Raw genomic sequence first — 18,794 nt, forward strand, 5'->3', positions numbered from 1 at the left:
GCAGGAAATCTATTAGTGCTGGGAGGAGCGGGCTTGAGTAAGGAAAACAAGAGGGATGAGAGCCAAGAAGCTCTTAGAGAAAGGGAAGTCTTACTGCTGCGTTTGCCCTTCATGTGCCGCAGTTGGGTCCCAGGGAAGAGGGGTTGGAAGAGCCGAGTTGCACAGCCGGGGTGGCCCAGCGGCTCCGCGTCGCTGGAGCTGTGCTTTGACTGACAGCAACTCCAGGAGCGAGGCTGTAGAGTACAGTCTGATAGAGAGGATGGTGGAAACACCATCCTGAGTAAATGAGAAGGTTGGTAAGAACTAAGGTTTGAACAGCCCTGGTGATGGGATGGCAGGGGCTCTCCAGATCCCCACGCTGGTCTGAAAGAGCTGTAGTGAGTTTGCGTGCTCTCCAAGCTATATGCTGTTTCTCTGCTGCCAGCTCTGCCTGCCAGGGGGACACTGGTCTACAGGCACTGAAACTGGTTTCACTCTCTCGTGGAGAAACCTTGTGCCCTGCACACCAAACCCTGGTGTCTGCAGCTCTTGGCGAGCGGCACGTGGACATGTGGCCTTACAGCCCATGGAGTTCTGTGGGAAAAGAGCTGCTTGTCTTTCCACATAAAGACCCCATTACTACCAGTCAGGGCATAAAGAGAAGGAACCAGTCTGATTACACAAAAACAAAGGGCTAAGCGCTCATTTGCAGCATTTAGAAATGGAGTTGCAAAACGACAAACAAACCAACCCCAACGCCTAAGCCGTTTGACAGCGTGAGCTTTATTTCCAGCAGCTCCCTGGGGTCTCTTCAGTGGTCTCAGCTAGTGCTACTGGGAACTCTGCCTTCTGCAGGAACATCGCAGAATTAGTCAATGGGATGTGGCTCAGCATATGCCTAGGGCTGGCATGGCCAGGACATGCCTCTTGGGATCCTGAATGAGCCACATACAGCAAGTGGGAGAGAGGAGAAGGAATTTAGGAAGGTGGTCTCAGCGGCAAGCCTGCTGTCTGCCTTGCTAGACCAGTGGTCTGTGTAGTGCGCACAGTAGAATGAAGGCTCCAGGGCAAATAAGATGTGTGCAGTTCATAGTCCTAATGATGTAAAATCCACAGTTTTTCTCTTATTTAAAAAACAAAAAGAAAAAAGTGAACAGCAGAAGTCAAGCAGGTAGGAAGAGATATACTAGGTGAAAGATTGGATTGACTCAAATGTTAAGTAAGGCTGGAAGGGAGACATGAGACACCCCAGAGCAGAAGACAGGGTGGGTGCGTTAGTCTGCCAGGCAAGCAGTGCCCTGTTACACAAAGTGAGGAAGCAGGCTTTGGTGGGGGAAATAATGGAAATGAATGGGACAGTAGAGCTCAGAGAGGTCCAAGGAGTGATCACCAACAGCAGAGGCTGGCATTAGATGTTCTCTAGGGAAAGCCTCTAGAGTTATCTGAGGTCCTGAAACAGAAAAAAGCCTCGTTGTAAATTATTACCTAAAAATACATTTTCCTGTTGCGTGTTCCATGTTGCAAACATTGTAGTCTATCGTTCAACTGTTGCCTCAAGCAACAAAGCTAAACTTACTTTTTATGTTTAAACCTTGTCCTGCAATAATGGCAGCGTCAGCATGAACTGGGCATTGCTCTCTGCTGTTCACCAGGCTCTGTCTGTCTCAGTGGCGAATGATGGATGCCTCCAGGGCTGTTCTGAGCCAATCTTAGAGACTGTCCTCCAGGACAGGGTGGGATGGAACCCTTCCTGGGGTGCCATCTTTCTCTGGCGTCTGCTAGACAGGCTAGATGGTAAGCGCAGATCAGGCAGCTGAAGGTTGGCAGCATGCAGGGTTGTGTGCACGCTGTCCCACTGCAAAGCTTGTCCTTAGGCAGGCGACACTGAGCTGTACTCGGCGACACCTGTGCACTTGCTGATGATGGAAGTAGGAGATGGTGGGGGGAGGAGAGCCCTGCCCGAAAAGCAGCAGCATGGGCTTTGCACACCCTTCGCTGCTGAGCTATTGCTCCTGGGTCTTGCACCACTGTGCACAGTGCAGTGACTCAAAGTAGTCACAGAACACGTTGGGGTCACTCTGGCCTGGCAAGTCCTGGAGACTGGGCCGGACCGTTACTGCTGAGGTAAGGACAGGCTCTGCAGTGGTGGAGCGTTGCTCCAATGGCTGGGGCCTGCTGTGCAGGAGGCTAGAAATGGTGTCTTGCGAATGCACAGGTGCAAGAGGGAATTTCTCCAGACACAACCAAGAGCTGAGTTTGATGAGGTGTTAATTAGACCATTCATGCAGCCTGAGCTGTTGGAGAGCAGACCATGCTAGCTACCTACTGCGTCTGTGGGTACAGGAATCCCAGAACTACTCAGAATTTTCTTGGAGGAAAAATTGTGAGATTCTAAGGAATTAACACAGATTTTAACAGGAGATCAGGAATCAGACACAAAGGTTAATGCATGGCTGAATCACACATTCAGTGCTGGAAGAGAAGAAACACAAGGGAAAGCTATTAGGAAGGAGACGTACTAACATATGTTAAAGCTCAGAACGTTTGGTATAAAACTTAGACATGTTTGGGCAGATTTGGCTTAGGGGTTCTCATGACTTGTTCCATGGCTGATGTAGCCTAGTTTTTGCCACTGGACCCTCACAGGTGTGTTGCCTCCACCATGGCGGGAGCTGTTGTGCCAGGAGGATAAGGGCTGGCAGGCACTTGTGTCCACACTGGGCTGGCTGTTGTTGATGGTCTGTGGCCACTTTGAGTCCTGAGCCTGTTGAACTTACCAGAGAAATGAAAAATCTTCCTTGTTCGGAGCTACAGCCTTTCGCTACCTCCTCATCCCCCAGCTCTCAGAGCCACCAGACCTGCAGCCTTCTTGGTTTCCTGTTTGCCCTCTTTCCAGCCTCCTTGACCCCTTCTTGCTACTGCTGGCACCATTGCACATTCACCCTCTGGTCAGAAAACCACAGCACCTCCAGCCAGGTGAGGAAGCTCCCACAGTTCACTCCTCACCTTGCAAGGCACAGGTTTCTCATCCTTCATGATTTTATCACCTCCTACTCCTGGTTTGGAGAACTTGTGGAGAGTTCAGCACCCATCTGGGTCACTTTGGCTCATTTTGGTGATGATGTCATTCCACAGTGCTCTGACAGGAGCTCATAAATGTGAGGAAGCAGATTTGTTAGTGGTAAAGCCCTTCCTCCCTCTCAGCTGTGGACATAGTGGGGGTGGGAGTGCGCATGAAGAAGATGTCTTGATAATCTGTGGACAGCCCAGGTAGGGATCAGATTAAATCCTGCCCCCTGCATTCAGCCCTGCTCCCTGCATCCCACAATCAACCCCAAGCCCAGGTTCCTGTGTTTGTGCTTATGTGGTAGAGCGAGGTGTTAGCTTACAGCTGTGAAACGGCACAGGCTGTACACAACCAGAGGCCAAAGCAAAAGCAAGATGCTAAGAACAGGTGAGTCTTTGGTAGTATTTTTATGATGACTGTCCATGCCACCATGAGGGCAAAGAGGGCTGTGGCTGTCTGAGCAGGTCAGCACACATCAGCTGATCCAAGCATTGCTTTTATCTGTGACTTGTTTTGGAGTAGCAGCTAAAGACAGTGTACAGACAGAGCTTGTTTGTTTAAACTCAAGTAGAGAAAAGAAAGAATGAGAGCCTGGAGTAGGTGATATCTGACAGAGGGCAAGGGTTCTAGGTGAGTCTCAAGAAGAAATGTAGGTATTTGTCTTGCCCTCTTGCTGGCAAGGGCTCCTGCCCTATTTGACACAGGGGACTTGTAAGCACTGTATTTTTTAGAAACTCTGTTCTGGCTGTTTGACTTCCTTTCAAAAGCACATCTTTGCTGCATTTGTCTAAGGCTCTAGTGATGCCACAGAGGAAAGTGTATCTCAGTCAGCAGAGCCAGAAGCTTCAGCCTTACGCGGGCTATAGCAAGGCTGGTGGCACAGACTGTACCAGGACACTGAATAGGTCCAGAGCAAGAATTTTGTGCAAATAATCATGTCACAAGACAAGCAACATTAAACTAATGATACGAAGGGAGGAGGAGGTCACTGCAGCATGAACTCAAGCTCTAGTAGCATTGAACTGATGAGTGAATTCTTTCATAAATACATCAAAATGAGTTGTGAAGGATGCAATGAGACATTTTGCAGTTGATTATATAGCAGGGTCAAGGATCTGAAATGTAAGCAAAGGATTTAGCTATTGTTCTTTCAGGAGGAAAGGGTTAAGATGGTTGTTTTTGTTGAAACTTGATCTGGATGGCTGGAATGCCAAAATCACAGTCACTAGTATAGGGGGAATAAAATGGGTAAGGAAAGCCATAGATGAGATTATGCCACTGTATAAGTACATGGTGTACCTTCATTCTGATTGCTATCTACTATCTCAGTCATTTCATCTCAGAAAAGATGCAATAGGATCAGGAAAGTTGCGGGGAGAGGAGACAAGGACGTGCAGAGGAATGTGATGGCTTCATGTGAGAAGAGATTAAATAGGTTATGTCTCTTCAGCTCAGAAGACAGACAGTTCAGAGGGAGCGTTATCGAGGCACATGAGCCTGCGAATGGAGCACTTTCTCTACAGCACAAAAAGTAGTTTGGAAGGAAGCTTCGGAAAGAAGGAGAAAGGTTTTCCACATGGTACACAATGGCATCGTAGAAGTTGTTGTCACAGGGTATTGTGGAGGCCAGTGTGGAGTTCAGGAAGGGACTGGAAATTCAACAGTGGGAAGAAGCATGAGTGGCAGTGCAACATCATGGTCCAAATTCAAACTCCAGAGTCCTGGGAGGGCAGAGTACCAAGGATGGGTGGGGCAGCCTGTGACGTAAAGCCCTCTTTGCTGGAAGGCTTGTGCAGCCCTACCATAGGTCAGGTTGGCTGAAGAAAGGTGATGCTGAGCAGAGAGACAACACAATATAGCAGCAGGTACAATATAGCACCAGGCTCTGCTCCTCAGAGTGAAATCCCTGTCTGTCAATGCAGGTCAAAGTCTTTGCAGCAGGTGACATAAGCTGGGTCTAGTACCTGTCTCTGCTGCTGCAGGTATTTGATTGTGCTACTGGGACCTGAAGAAGTTGATAAGAGAAGCGTGTGCCTCCTTCCCCCTCACCAACCAGTTCAGACACAAGATGAAGCTCTCTCTACCCATCACTGCTGGCTCAAAGGGCAGAGATCTGCCCAGGGACCCACCATGGCACCGCAGGCTGGCTGATGTTCCTACATTTGGAGCTTGGGGTGGGAGTGTGTGTGTGTGTGTGTGTGTGTCAGTTTGCTTTTGTAGTACTCCAGGGAGTAGCAGATGAAATAACTCGTGTTTGTGAAGTCCACCACCCAGGAGTCAGACAACGATACTAAACCACCTGGGAGCCTGAGTGATGGTAACTTGTCTCCTTCTGCAGTTGCATTCTCTGTTAGAGGATCACTTTTATGTTATTATTTAAAGGATGACAATCTGCAATTACCTGCATGGGAAAGAAGTTTCCAAATACAGATGGCTTTTTAATGTATTGGGAATAAACCTAGGAAGTTCCAGTGGCTGGAAGCTGAAGCCAGACACATTCAGATGAGAAATAACATACTTGGAGGCTAATTAACCATGGGAGCAATTTGCTTAAGGTTGCAGTAGGTGCTCCATGACTGGCAAGTATTGAATCAGGACAGATCTATTTCAGAGATGTGGCCATGCTCAAGTGAAAGCTGCAGTCCTGGGAGGTGTGGCTATGGGAGATGCTCTGGAAGAGGTCAGGTTTGAGCCATGGTGTCACAATATGGAGTTCTGGTGTCAGTACCATCTTGTGGTGCTGCAGGGTTTCTGTCCCACTCTCCTGCAGCTTATTCCTGACCTGTGAGGTGCTGTCCTGCCTTGTGCCAGAACTACCATTTCTGGGACAGAGCTGTGAATGTCTGGGTGACGGAGTAATGTTAAATGATGTTTTTCCCAGTGTTTATTTAAAACCAAACTTGAGCCTCAGTTCTAGCTCAATGCAGGGCCCCACAAGTAGTAATGCTGGCATGGGATGCTGGCACATGGGCAGCTGCAAGGGTGAGGAGATGGACATATCCAAGTTCGGTGGCTTTGTCTCATCCTCGGTGACTCTCTGCTTGAGGCTCCTGTTGCACCATGTGCCTCCGACATGTTCTGCCTTCCCTCCTAAAGATGTTACCCTGTTCTCCTTGGGGGGGTTTCACTGCACATGCACTGCATGGTCAACTGGTGCTCACAGAGAAAGCGCAATGTGTAGGCACATGGCAGATTTACAACGCCAGCCCCATCCATCTGTGCAGCACATGTGAAGGGACCTGAGCCCTCCCGGAAGCATCTGGTTTGCTCTGCCTGCACCGTGTTGCACACATGGACATGGTGCAGTTCAGGAAGTCTCAGCTAAAAAAGTGCCATAGCTAGTCATTTGGACTGTGTGGATCTTCACTGGCCTCAAAATCTGTGGTTTGACCAGCACAGGTGCTACAGGAATCGGAGAATAAAGGGATTAGTAACACCTCTATTCCCAAGCTGTGAGGATATTTGGATACCTGTGCATCACTGCATCCCCACTTGCCCTGGGCTTTCATCTCTTGCACATGCAGTACCACTTGTTGGCTGTTTAGACGCTCAAAGTTCCCTTTGGAGAACAGAGACCATTTCCCAACCCTTCTGGGATGCTCCAAGAACAAGACCATCAAGGCAGGGCTTGAAGTTTTACCACAAACTTTTGAACTCCATCCTGCAAAAATCTCTATAAAATGAAAAAGAAAGGGAAAAAAAAAAAACAACAAACAAACCAAACCAGACATAGAAAGCAAAATCTGAACTAGATATGCATGTGATATGGTAAAATTTGAAAATGACCAGAGCTAAACAATTAATTTTGCTCTTATGGAGACAGAAGAGGAATACTGAGTAAGCCAGGACCTTTTTTGCTGTGCTTTTGGTCTGCACTGCGCTGCTTGAGAGGAACAGACAGATGTCCTGCTTTTGCTGTTCCAGGGATGCTCGAGGTTGTACTGAGGGTTTGCTTTGCTTTTCATCCCTGCCCAAAGACTGCTGGAGCAGGTGTGTTTGCAGCAGGGCTGTACGCACTGTGGAAGTGGTGAGGAAGACCGGAATGCTCCTTCCTCCAAGCTTGATCTGCTTATGGTTTTGGACTCTGAGTGGAGATTGCTGAGCTGGGCCTAAAGCTGTGATTTAGTAGAGCCCAGGATGGTTTATTTTGCAGCCAGAACATAAAGCAGAACAGAAAGCAAGCTGGGCTAATCTTCAAACCCGATTGCAATACATCAGTCTTCAAACCCAGTATAGATTGTGTTCATAATTTCAGCTTAGAGTTCATTAGTTCACTCTTCACTTTATGCATTACATTTTAGGCAGCAGTCCCTATACTGCTGCCCTGAGCATTTAAAACCTGAGAGTCGGGTTTCTTGATCCTTTTGGCATATTTCTGCACGCTTAGCTTTATCGAACAGCAACCTCTCCATAGCAATATTTACAAAATCCCCTTTTTGCCAGATGACCAGTGTGAGTTGCGGGGAGCTCGCCCCTTTCCCTCTGGCTGTACTGGGGCTGATCCGGCTGGGTTCCTCACTCTGCTAAAGTAGGGGGAAACCATCCCCACACCACCATCCTGGCACTGATCTCCCAGGCCTCACCCTCAAGAGAGACATAAAAGCATTTTTGAAAGGCGAGCCTGGGAACTGAAGCTCACGGCACTGTGAGGCAGGCATGCATCAGTGCAACGAGGTTTTACAGCATGTTATTGGTTTTCCATTTCTAATTGTATCTCTTCCCTCCCTGTCTGCAGGGATTTATTACTGCTGCCTTTGCCAGTGTCCTCTTATGCTTCACAGGGTCCAGCTGCCCTTTTGTCCCAGTCTATAATTGACCATCGTCATTAATTTAAAGTCAGAAAGATTGTTTCCGAGCTATATTTAGCCTGAAGCTTGCTGCTCTTGCTTCAGACCTGATTAGAGGCTCGCGTGCCGGAAAGCTTGCTGCTCATCCCTGCCATGACAACTAGTTCTGACAAAAGGTCTCATGTCTCCTCACAAACCTTCCCCTTCCTTCCCCACCCTCAGTCCACGGGGCTGTTCTGGGGGAGTTAGGGTAGAAGGATGCAGTGCTACTCATCCCTGTGTCCTGATAGAGTCAGGACAGCTGTGTGATTCCTGTTGTATTCCTGGGATCCCCATGCATAAAAGAGCAGCCCAAGACAACACAGCCTCGATTTCATTCTCATCACATTCACTTGCTAAAGCCGATGTCTCCTGTCAAGTGCATACGTTATCACTTCCAAAATGCATCAGTTATACAGCACACATGACACTACTGAACAGAAAAGCCTGCCTGTCCAGTCGGTGAGTGCCTTGATGTGTTTTCATATCTGTGCCCCTAAGCATAAGAGTATAGTAACTGTATGGGCTTCCTTGTGGGAGATGCAGTTTTCCAAGCTGTGTTTTGGATTGCTGGACCAGGGAGCCAGGGCAGGACCGTCTTGGATGGCAGAAAGCTTATGCTAGAGGCTGCTGCGGTGGTAGTTCCATACCATCTCCAAAATCAGGAATTGCTTTGGTTTTGGCATCAGCAGTGTAAGCAGATGCACCTGTAACCTCAAGTCTGAATCAAATAGAAGCTGCCTGGAAGGGGTGTATTTTCTTTAAGGTAGTTGAGTCGCAAGCCACCAGGAGACTAACGCATATATATAATTCACTAACTTTGTGCTTGGAAGTGCTGTGGTTAGTTACAGAAATGGACAACCTGAAATGTTCCTGAAATGCTGTTGTGCTCTGAAAGCTCTCCCTGCCTACCCCAAAATGATGCTCAGAGACCTGCTGAGTGGTTGAGTTTCACTCCGTTATTCTCAACTGTGCTTGCTACAAGCATTTGTGTCAAGCATAATTTACTCTATCCTTTTAAGGTTGCAAAGGTTTCGTTAGAAAGGATCTGAGAGTGTGGTGACCGCATTTGGTATCCCATGATGCAGGATGGGCTTCGATTATTTCAGGACTTCCCCTGTGACAACATTGGGTTTATGTGGTTTCTTCCTCTGTTTCCCCATAGGTTCATGAAAGTGGCTGGCAGCACTGTGGATGCTGTTACCTGGCAACAGTAGGTATTCACCATTCCTTCTACTTTCCAACACTAATTGCAGTAATCAGACAATGCTGGGAGCTGAGCTGATGCTCTGTCTGGGTGTGAAAGGGTGACAGTCACCTCCTCTGTCCTCACGATGCATTTAAATAGGAAAAGAGGCTTGGCCTCTCCTTCTGGAGCCTTTACCACTGCAGCTGAGGTAGAGGCTAAAAATACCACTGCCTGCATGCCTGGCCTGCCCGATTGCTGGAAAAAAAGCCTATCAGTGAGGTGCTGGTACCTGATTTTCCTCCTAGTTCCTACCTGTTCTGCAGGTCAGAAGAGCAAAGCAAGCCCTGAGCTCTAGCACTGAGTGTGACATGCACCAAATGGAGGGAAAGGTTTTATTTGGGGGAAAAAATCCATAAGCGTCTTTTTCCTTCTCTTGGTTCTAACTCTCCCAGTCTGCACACTGTGCAGAGGTCGGCTCTCCAGCAGGCTGTGGCCCCCTGCAGCGGGGGCCACAGCAAATTTGCCAGTGTGCAAATACAGCAGCGATCGCCAAAATTGATAGAAAAAGGGTTTGTGGGGCAGGCAGGACTCTCTCCTGCCACAGAAAGAACACATTTCAGAAACAGGCATTCACTGGAGAAAAAAAACCATAGTGAGACCCCTCTGTTCCCAGCCAAAGTGAATTTGTCCTGACGCTGGGTTAAACTTCCCGCGTGAGACACTGTCCTGGAGCAGAAGCTGGGGTCTCAGGTCCGAGGTGGGTTTGTGTGTGCTGCCCAGAGGGCTTGTTCCCCAAGGTGGTCCTTCACAGCCACACTTCGTGGGGTGCTCAGGTTGCTTTGCTGACATGTAACAGCATGGTTTGTGAAGTCCATCCCTTGTGAAGCCCATCTGGAGACCTGCTCTTTTTAAGAGCTCAGTGGGTTTTTAAGATATGAGGTTTACTTGCAAATGTACCCACAATCTGTGTTGTCGTGTTAACCTTGGAGCCTCCTGCAGAAGCAACTGTTGGTATCTCAGAAGGGTTTATAGCACCAGGCATGACCAGCATCCAGCGAGTCCCATTCCTTGGGGAGCTTAGCTTGCCTCGCTGTGCCACCACGTTGCTTGCTTGGGTGTTTGGCTCCTGAGGCTTCCCTGCCAAGCAGCAGCAGTTTGCTGTGATGGGGGCAGTGGGGTAGCAGAGCATTTGGAGTGGGATTTGTGTTACTTACAGGCTCATGCTGTGCGACGATGATCTATGTCTCAGATGGGAGTTTGCTTTTCATGATTACACGATGTGCTGATCGCATTTACTTGGTCCAGGAATTTGCTTTCTGCAACAGGGCTTGATCACTGGGCCAAGTCCTTGGATGAGTCGAAGGAACAAAGTTCCAGGCCTCAGATGTGGAGTTTCATCCTGGTGTGCGGGGAATCTGCCTACACTGCTGCTTTGAAACCTTTTCTTGCAGGATCAGTGCAAAGTGTTCAGTGGCTCCAGTGCTGAGTGGCTGCACTGAAGCAGCAGCCTGCGGGGGCGGGGGGCTGGTGCAGCCCCCCATGAGGGTCTGCGGAGCTGGGACATTGCTGACCCATTTCCACTGCAGCGTAGGAGCCTCTTCTCCCCCAGCCTGGATTTGCAGCTCTGGAGATCGCACCCATATGCGTTTGTGAGGGCTGGCAATGGCCACAGCTCCGAGCTGGGCTTCTCTACTGTTTATGAATAAATGTCAAAACAGTGTCTCATCCCCCTTGCTCCAAACAGCAAAACAAAACAAAACAAGTTCCTTTGTATCCAAGAAGAAAATTATTAGCAGGAAACTAAACTGCTGTCTAATTTCAAGTATGAATATTTCTGTTCCAAACCCTAGCATTCTCCCGAGATATTGGTTATAAATTTGTCAAATCAGTAATTCCTTTGAAAAGGCTGTGCTCAATCCAGAAAGGGAATTGAGAAGGATTGCAGGGATCCCTGTACTCTGTGTGAAAACAGAATATGTCTGAAATATATCTGACAGAAAAGTGACACTGCGTGGAAACAAGCAGCCTCACCAGCCTTTCTGAGTCTGGTGTCACTTACATATGTAACTCAGCATGTGTGCCTCCCTCTTCAGAAGTAATGTGTTGCTGGAGATGGATGTGTGAATGGCTTCGAAATGCTCAGGGAATTTCCACTAAAGGAGGGTGTGGCAGACGGAGCTGACAGTGGCTCCGAGAGTTTTGACATTTCCCTGGTAATTTAGTTTATTTGTTATGTTTGGTTATGAGTAAATGCTCGGTTTATTGCAGACACCCTCAGCCTTTGGATGCGGGTTTCCGCTGCTCAGAAACCTCCCCACAGCCATCTCTTTGCTCAGCTCTGGTGTCCTCACACATGGTGAAGGTCCATTGCCCACTCAAACCGGAAGGCTGTGCCCAGTTCCATCCTTGGGTGTACACTCTTAGTCTGTATGGTGGGTTTTCCATCCAAAGTTCTGTGCACAATTCCAAGTTTGGCATATTTAATGGACAAATCCTTATGCAATGCTGCCTTTAAAGCATAAATCCCTGTTACTTAAGGGGAAAGTAAATATTTGCATCTTCAAAGCCAATAGACATCTATCCCTGTGGCTCCTTGGAGAATGCCACATTATCTTCTGAGATGGAAAGTCACTTGCCCTGTGTGGCAGATCAGAGATGTCAGGCACATAGGCACATGTGAGATACTGCTTAAGATGCTTTTGCTGAGTTTGGTTTGGGTGACATCTCTTCTGGCTTGGATGTGTCGAATGTGAAGTTGGAGATGCTCGGAGGCAGTAGCAGGGGGCAGATTTCCCAAAGGTGCCTGGGGAGAGTTGCCCAGTGTGCACCCTCCAATGTATATATCAAACGTATTTGTTTGAGTGCTCAGAGCATGATGCCTTCAGAGGTTGTGTCTGGTGGAAGGGATTGCATGAAAGAATCACTGGCCCATCTCCACCTGTAAATGAGCCTGGCCAGGGCAAGGCTTTGCCCACTGGCTTGCCATCCTTTGCCCTGTCTGATGAAGGGCACTGTCTCTGGGAGCATCGTGGCCCTGGCCACCAGGTCAGTTCCAGGTGATGCCAGGGGAGGCAGCATCGGCCAGAGATGGCTCCCACCAGCAGGATGGACCTTGTCTGGGGGCAGAGAAAGGCACCAGTGCGAGTTGTGCCTTTAGGGCTATAGAGCAGCTCCTAGTCATTCTTTTTTAGCAGTGCATTTATTAGTTGACTGGAGGTGGGCAGCACCTCTCCCCTGTGCCCGCAGCTCTTTGCCTGGGGGGAGCAGGTCACACCCCTGTGCTGCAGCCAGGAGCTCTGCCCTCTCCTCGGGAAGGTGCTCGGGGTTCAGGGCCACCTCTGTCAGCAGAGGTGTCTTGGTTTCACAGCTGTGGTGATGGCAGGCATCTGCCCCGCTCGATGTCCCCGGCAGGCGGCTGCCCTAATTCCTAGCAGACTCTCTCTGTAGCAGCAGGCAACAAAGTAGATCCGGAAATTCCTGAGCTTTGGGAAGTGGGCTTTAATGTAATTAACTGCAACAGAAGAAGAGGTCAGATAATAGGGGCAAAGGTTTCTCTTTAAAATGAAAGAAGATGTAAATGAAACCAGCTGCCCAGGAGCCAGCACACTGCCTTCATTAAACTTGGGATGATGCTCATGGTCCCACACAGCAAATTGTGAATCTTTCCAGAAAACCATTTTAAAGGCAGCACAAGACCTAGAGGTGACAGGATAGATGTGTAGCCAGCCCCAGGTTTGCCTGACTGCCATGGTGCTTGGCACCGACCCTCTCTGGGAGGCACTGAGGAGCTGTGTGCCTCCTGGGCTTGCCTGAGAACAAGGGCGTTTCTGACAGATAGTGGTGCTCAGCCCTGCCTCAGTACCGTTCCCAGCTCATGTCATTGTGTCTTGAGTCTCATGCTACAGTTCCAGCCAGAAATGGAGGCTGGGAATTAAGATGGTGCGTTTCTTAGTACTGGCACCAATCCCTGCCCAGCCTTGCCTGAGTTCTTCCACTGCAACGTGCTCTGGTTTGAACACCTCCAGAGTGATACAGTCACACCTCCCTTTGCAAAGTGCACTGATCCCATCCTGGGTTTCTGGGGCATTTTCAGATGGGCTTTTTAGAAATGGGGTAGAGAATAGGGAGACAACTGGCCTCAGAATAACCAGGCACCCATAGTGGTTTTATGCAGCCTTTCCCCCGAGATGTATGTCTCATTTAGGATTTAGTTACTAGATCCCTCCTTTCCTTGTCTGGCTCTTCGCAAATTCCTACAAATTGTCTGTCTACAGAGACTGTGGCATCAAACCGGGGGACATGATGAGTCAGTTCTGCATGTAATTGCCCATATCTCTGTTCTCCTATATTATGAGAAACTGCATGTTCTGTGCCCTCTGTGAGCGTGCTGCTGTCTCCTAGGTCTCAACACCAGCTCTGGTGCTGCGTTGCACTCAGAGCCCACTGGAAGATCTGCTAGCCTGTGATAGCTTGTCCATTAGCTACATGTCATCTGACAGGTCATGGCTGCCAGAGACCCCTGCCCACACTGGCGAGGGTCTCTCCATTTGTCTCCTTTGGCACTTAGACCTCTCCAGCATCGGGAGAGTTCAATGTGGATGCTGTGGCCACCAGGACTGGCCCATGCACGTGCTGCTGACTGGCAGGGGGGTACTTGTCAGCACTAGGACTCTGCAGCTGCTGCTGGCTTTTTTGGAGGTTGGAGAGTTGTGACTGTTTGAGGTTGGTTTTTAAAGTCAAGTGCACTGAGTCATTGTAAATATCAGCAAAGCTGCAGCCTTTGCTCCTGGGAGTAATCCATGCCTAAGAAGCACTTCTGCTTTAAAGGTCCATCAGTCGTTTGCATTTAGTGGATTTCTATACTGCCTTTAGCGACAGTTAAAGTTCTCAAAAGGAGGTGCCTTGTCTTGATGAAGAAGCCTAAAGCTGGAAACAATTCACCTGTTCCTGGGTAGCCTGATATCAGCGAAGACCTCAGTGCCCCTCTCTTCCTCACAAGCCTTGTGCCATTTTCCCTCTTTCCCAGTTTGGGGAGGTTGAAAGTACCTGTTGGTCTCTGAGAACTACTCAAGCAGATCTGTAAGAGATCCTTGCCTGTCTTACAGAAGCTTGTCATTGTCTTCGTGCTCTGCTTAAATACCCAAGGTCGAGGTGCTCCCCTCCTTGCTCCCACAGGAGACAAGCTACCAACAAGATTTCGTGATACTGAAACAGGTTAATTTTTGCCTTTCATCCCTCTACCAGTCCCCATTTGTGTGGTTTGTTAATGAAGATGTCAAAAAAAAGGTGACCATGGCACTGTCCTGGGGCGTTTCTCTTCCCTGCAGGATCTCGGCTGTGCTTAGCACCTTCCCAGGCTGCCTCCTCCACGCAGTCCCTGGGAAGGCAGAGCCTACTCTGGGACTGCTTCTGAAGATATATTCTTCTTCCTTGGCAGAAGAGCTGTAGGTTAGAGCACACACTGGGCTTGAATGAGATGAGGAGGACGTGCAAGCCTGCCTTTGTTCTCTGAGGGATTTATTCCAGGCTCTCAGTCCATATTGGCTTGCGCAGACCAGTTGAACCCTGCAGACAGCCTGGCTGGAGGGGGCCATACGCAGACTGAAGTCTCTCTAACTCCGTCTTTTCTCCGTCAATGCAACCCTCTTTTTATGGCCTCTCAGTCAGTTTTCAGCCCAGGTGATGGGTTTTTTTAGTCCACAGCAGTCAAAAAAAAATTGTTTCTGTTCAGTTTGTAAGTGCTGTGCTAAAATCGAAACATCTGCCATCCCCAGAGTCCATTGCTTTGCAATTTTGTCTTAAAAAATAATCTCTGTAAACCCCACTGCTGCCTGCTGCTTGAAGATCTGCTCTCCTCCTGGCAGCTAGAGGTTCGATAGTGTGTAAGTGATCGGAACAATTTTGAACACCTCCTAAGACCCCTCCAGAGATAATCTCTAACCTTAGCACCTTCCAGTTACCATGAATGTACAGAAATGCCTTCCCTGGGTTACACAACGTTGGAATGAAATTAAGGTGTGACTTGCATGATCCCCTGCTTCGCTGAGGACACAGCTGGGACCCCACAATTGGGAGAGAGTGGACAGAGGAGGTTTTTCTCCTTTAATGCATTTGCAAGTTGAGCCTGTAATGTATTTCTATTCTGGGACAGTTAGTGCTGGCATTGTTCCCTCTTCACCATGGCTTTGCACAGCTCCAAGTGCATTTATTTTGTTACCTGAGTAGTGACTTGGAGCAGTGAGACACAAAAATCCTCTCTGAGCGCTCATGCGTGGTGCACATGTGCTGGGTGCGCTGGCTGAGGCTGTGTTAGCCCATGGCATCCTTTGGGGATGCTCCTGCATTCCAGCCGGTTGGGATTGCCTCCAGGCACAGGGTATTTGCAGTGCGGGACAGACTGCTTCACCTCATGTCCTGGAGCCAGGAGATGATATTGAGGCATTTCAGAGCGTTCCTCCCACACTTAGAGACAGATGATTCGTACCGTAGTTGGCAGCACCATAGCTGTGTTTTGTATAAGCAAGCACATGGAGAGCAGGCATCACCCCTCTGTGTGGGAAACACTCCCTGACATTCCCAGGGCAGAAGGGATTTCTGCGAGAGCAGGACTTCCCTGCAGGCAACGGCCACAGCATTTCATTAGTCGGGGATTCAGCTGTGGATTTTGCTGGAAGAGTGAGCGAGGAAGGTGCTGGGAGCCAGGCTCACTCTGGCGCTGTAGGTCCTGCACCCCACAGTTGATAATGCTTGCTCAGAAACACCATCAGGGCTTAACCTAGTATCCTCCTATGGCTAAGGGGCCCTTCCTTTCAGGCACGAGATATGTGTCTTCTGTTTTGCCATCTCATGAAAACAATCTTTACAGTAGCGATGATACAGGGCCCAGGACTGACTGGCTTGTTTTCATTTTGAAAACTGTATGTTGCTAGGACAGGGGATGTGTACAGACAGGACAAGCCAGGTGAGGGGAAGATGTCCCAAGATCTCCCTGGTCATGGGGACCAGGCACTGCTATCACAGGCATCTCGTCAGACAGTCATCTCGTCAGACAGTCTGTTCCCATGGGGTCTCCATGAGATCAGTGCAAAGGGTGCTGCAAAGCCTTTGCGTGTGGCATTTTGCTCCCAGCCTTTGGTGTTCTGCTCCCAGCATTTCACTAGCAATAGTTAAGGAACTGCAGAACTTTCCATGGTTTCTGCAGTGCAGGATGCTCGGTGTTCAGTGAACGTCCACTCCATGCCCTGTTTTGGAGACTGAAGGCATCTGCAGGATCAGAAGGGCAGGGCAGGGTGCAGGCAAAGACCTCCCCCCGTAGCAGAGGAGGCTTCTTGGCACAGGGCAGCAGCAGGACAGGAGGACATGGTTCGGGGCAGAGCTATTCCCAGCTGTCTGATCCCTGTCTTCTTATTTTCCTTCCAGTTACTACATTGATGGCCGAGTGGCCAAAGTGACAGACTTCCTGAAAACGCGCCTGTTAGACACACTCTCTGACCAGATCAGGAAAATCCAGAAAGTGCGTGAGTGCAAGGGGTCTGCAAGGGGTGGGGTGGGATGTGCGGGGGACCGGGAGGGAAGTGGCCACAGGCTGCAGCATGACATGGGCTGTGCAGGTGTGCCGGGACGTGGCTGGATGCACAGGGTAGGGGCAGATACTGTTGTGCGATGCCTTTCGAAAGCAGCCGACTGGCTTGAGTCTCCCATCCATCCTTTCCTGAAGGGAGCGGCATGTAACATGGATATTCTCTGAAACTTGCTCCCGAGGACAAGGTGAGGAGGGAGAAGCCAGGTGGTACCAAACCACCCAGAGCACAGCTGGTCCTGTGCCTGCTCATGGGCAGGCTCCTACTGCAGTATCTTACCCCACTCACTCACAGTGCCTAAAAATGTTGCTTGCAAAGTTGTGACAGTTGCATTTCCAGGGTGATTTTCACTAGTGGAGAATCATAATCATTATGGACAACTGTTTTTTTTTCCCTGATGATCATGTTTTGACTGTGTTATAAAACCCAGCTGTTACTGGCGTGCAGTGTCAGAGCCCACGGCTCTGCCTGGATTGCACAGCCTGCAGTGAGCTCTCCTCTCCCTGCTGATCGGGGGACCCTGCTCTCATCTTGAGCAACTGCATAGAGAGTCCCCTTGCTTTGGCTGATATGGGGGCCGGGGCTGTGACCCGCCAGCTCAGCTATCAGTCCCCGAAGAAATAAGGAACACCTAGTAAGTGGGGAAGGCTTTAGGGACTAGAGGAGATGCCCGTCTATCTGTCTTGTCTAGGTTTTCATCCCATACCATCACCACAATGTCTCCCCTGCAGGGAGAAACCATAGGATGAGTAAACAACTCAAAGAGGCCCCAGGAAAGGGGATGTGAGGGTCGGCACAGCAAAACTGGAGGAGAGAAACAATAAGGAACACCTAGTAAGTGGGGAAGGCTTTAGGGACTAGAGGAGATGCCCGTCTATCTGTCTTGTCTAGGTTTTCATCCCATACCATCACCACAATGTCTCCCCTGCAGGGAGAAACCATAGGATGAGTAAACAACTCAAAGAGGCCCCAGGAAAGGGGATGTGAGGGTCGGCACAGCAAAACTGGAGGAGAGAAACCGCTTGCCGAGTCCTCTGGCACAAACTGGGAATCATCCACACATGCAGATGATAATTCTGCTGCAGGGAGGCATGGTGGGATGGCTAGTGGGGTCAGCATGGGGGCAAGCAAGAAGCACTGCCTGATCCTGCTCCCACTGTGCGTACAATACCCCACCAAAAGTGGTGGCACATGTCCCACCTCTGCTGCAGGTCAGAAACCTGCTGCAAAGGGAGCAGGACCCCATCCATCCCCAGACCAGAGGCTTGCTGCCATCAGTGTGAGTTGGGGGAATCCTTGCACCCATAGGGCAGGATTTGGTCTGCATGGTGCAGGGCTGGGGAAGGGTTCTCCTGGGAATGCCAGTGTGGCTGAGCAAAAGCACAGTACTGGGTGCTAATAGCCTCCAGCTTGGCTTTGAGTCTGTGCATCCTGCCGGGGCTGATTAGAGCAGCTGGGCTTGTCCAGTTCCCTGTTTTATTGCTTCCTCTCCGACCGGGGAAGGTGGCGGGCTTAGATAATTACAGGCAGGATGCCAACACCTCTGGGGCTTCAGTCAGGGATGTCGACTCTCACAGGCTGTGAGTGGGAGGCAGCCCAGAGCTGGCGTATTTAACATCTTTGAGGGATCCCAGTCCATACAGCACATTCCAGCGCTCTCTTCACTAATGGGGCAGGATCTATCAGGCTGCGCAGAGCAGCACTCCTTGGGCCACTGCGTTTGCAGACATCTGGTCGTGGGAGCTCGTCACCCGGCCTGGAGAAGTAGAATTGAAGAAGAGAGGATGGGGTGTTGCGCAGTGCTGGCAGTTTCTTGTGCTGGGAGAGGGCAGGTCCAGCCATCCGAGCCTTCCAATTCCACCTGGCATCTCACAGATGTCTGCACTGCCAGCTGGAGCCTTGTAAGGGGTGGGCCAGCAAGCTCAGATCTGCAGGTCCCTCCTGTGCCAGTGACCCCTCAACTGGTGAAGCAGCCCCTGCTCAGCCATGGTGCTGGCTATACCCATCACAGGATCACAGAATCACAGAATGTCAGGGGTTGGAAGGGACCTCAAAAGATCATCCAGTCCAGCCTCCCTGCCAGAGCAGGATCACCTACAGTAGATCGCACAGGAATGCGTCCAGGCGGGTTTTGAATGTCTCCAGAGAAGGAG

At 49.8% G+C, this 18,794-nt stretch overlaps 1 protein-coding gene across 1 annotated transcript in view; it reads left to right on the forward strand.

Moving 5' to 3' along the window:
* The window catches only part of LOC104276981 (inactive heparanase-2), a gene marked incomplete at both ends in the record, with an annotated part of 77,913 nt that extends 61,335 nt beyond the window's left edge, over window positions 1-16,578 (forward strand). The window contains 2 exons of the mRNA XM_009873478.1: window positions 9,038-9,085; window positions 16,481-16,578. Coding sequence (XP_009871780.1) covers window positions 9,038-9,085; window positions 16,481-16,578 — 146 coding nt within the window. The remainder of the gene's footprint in view (window positions 1-9,037; window positions 9,086-16,480) is intronic.
* Window positions 16,579-18,794: the final 2,216 nt, after the last annotated feature.

Source organism: Apaloderma vittatum, unplaced genomic scaffold (genome assembly GCF_000703405.1).
Source record: "Apaloderma vittatum isolate BGI_N311 unplaced genomic scaffold, ASM70340v1 scaffold16257, whole genome shotgun sequence".
In the NCBI taxonomy this organism is placed as follows: Eukaryota; Metazoa; Chordata; class Aves; order Trogoniformes; family Trogonidae; genus Apaloderma; species Apaloderma vittatum.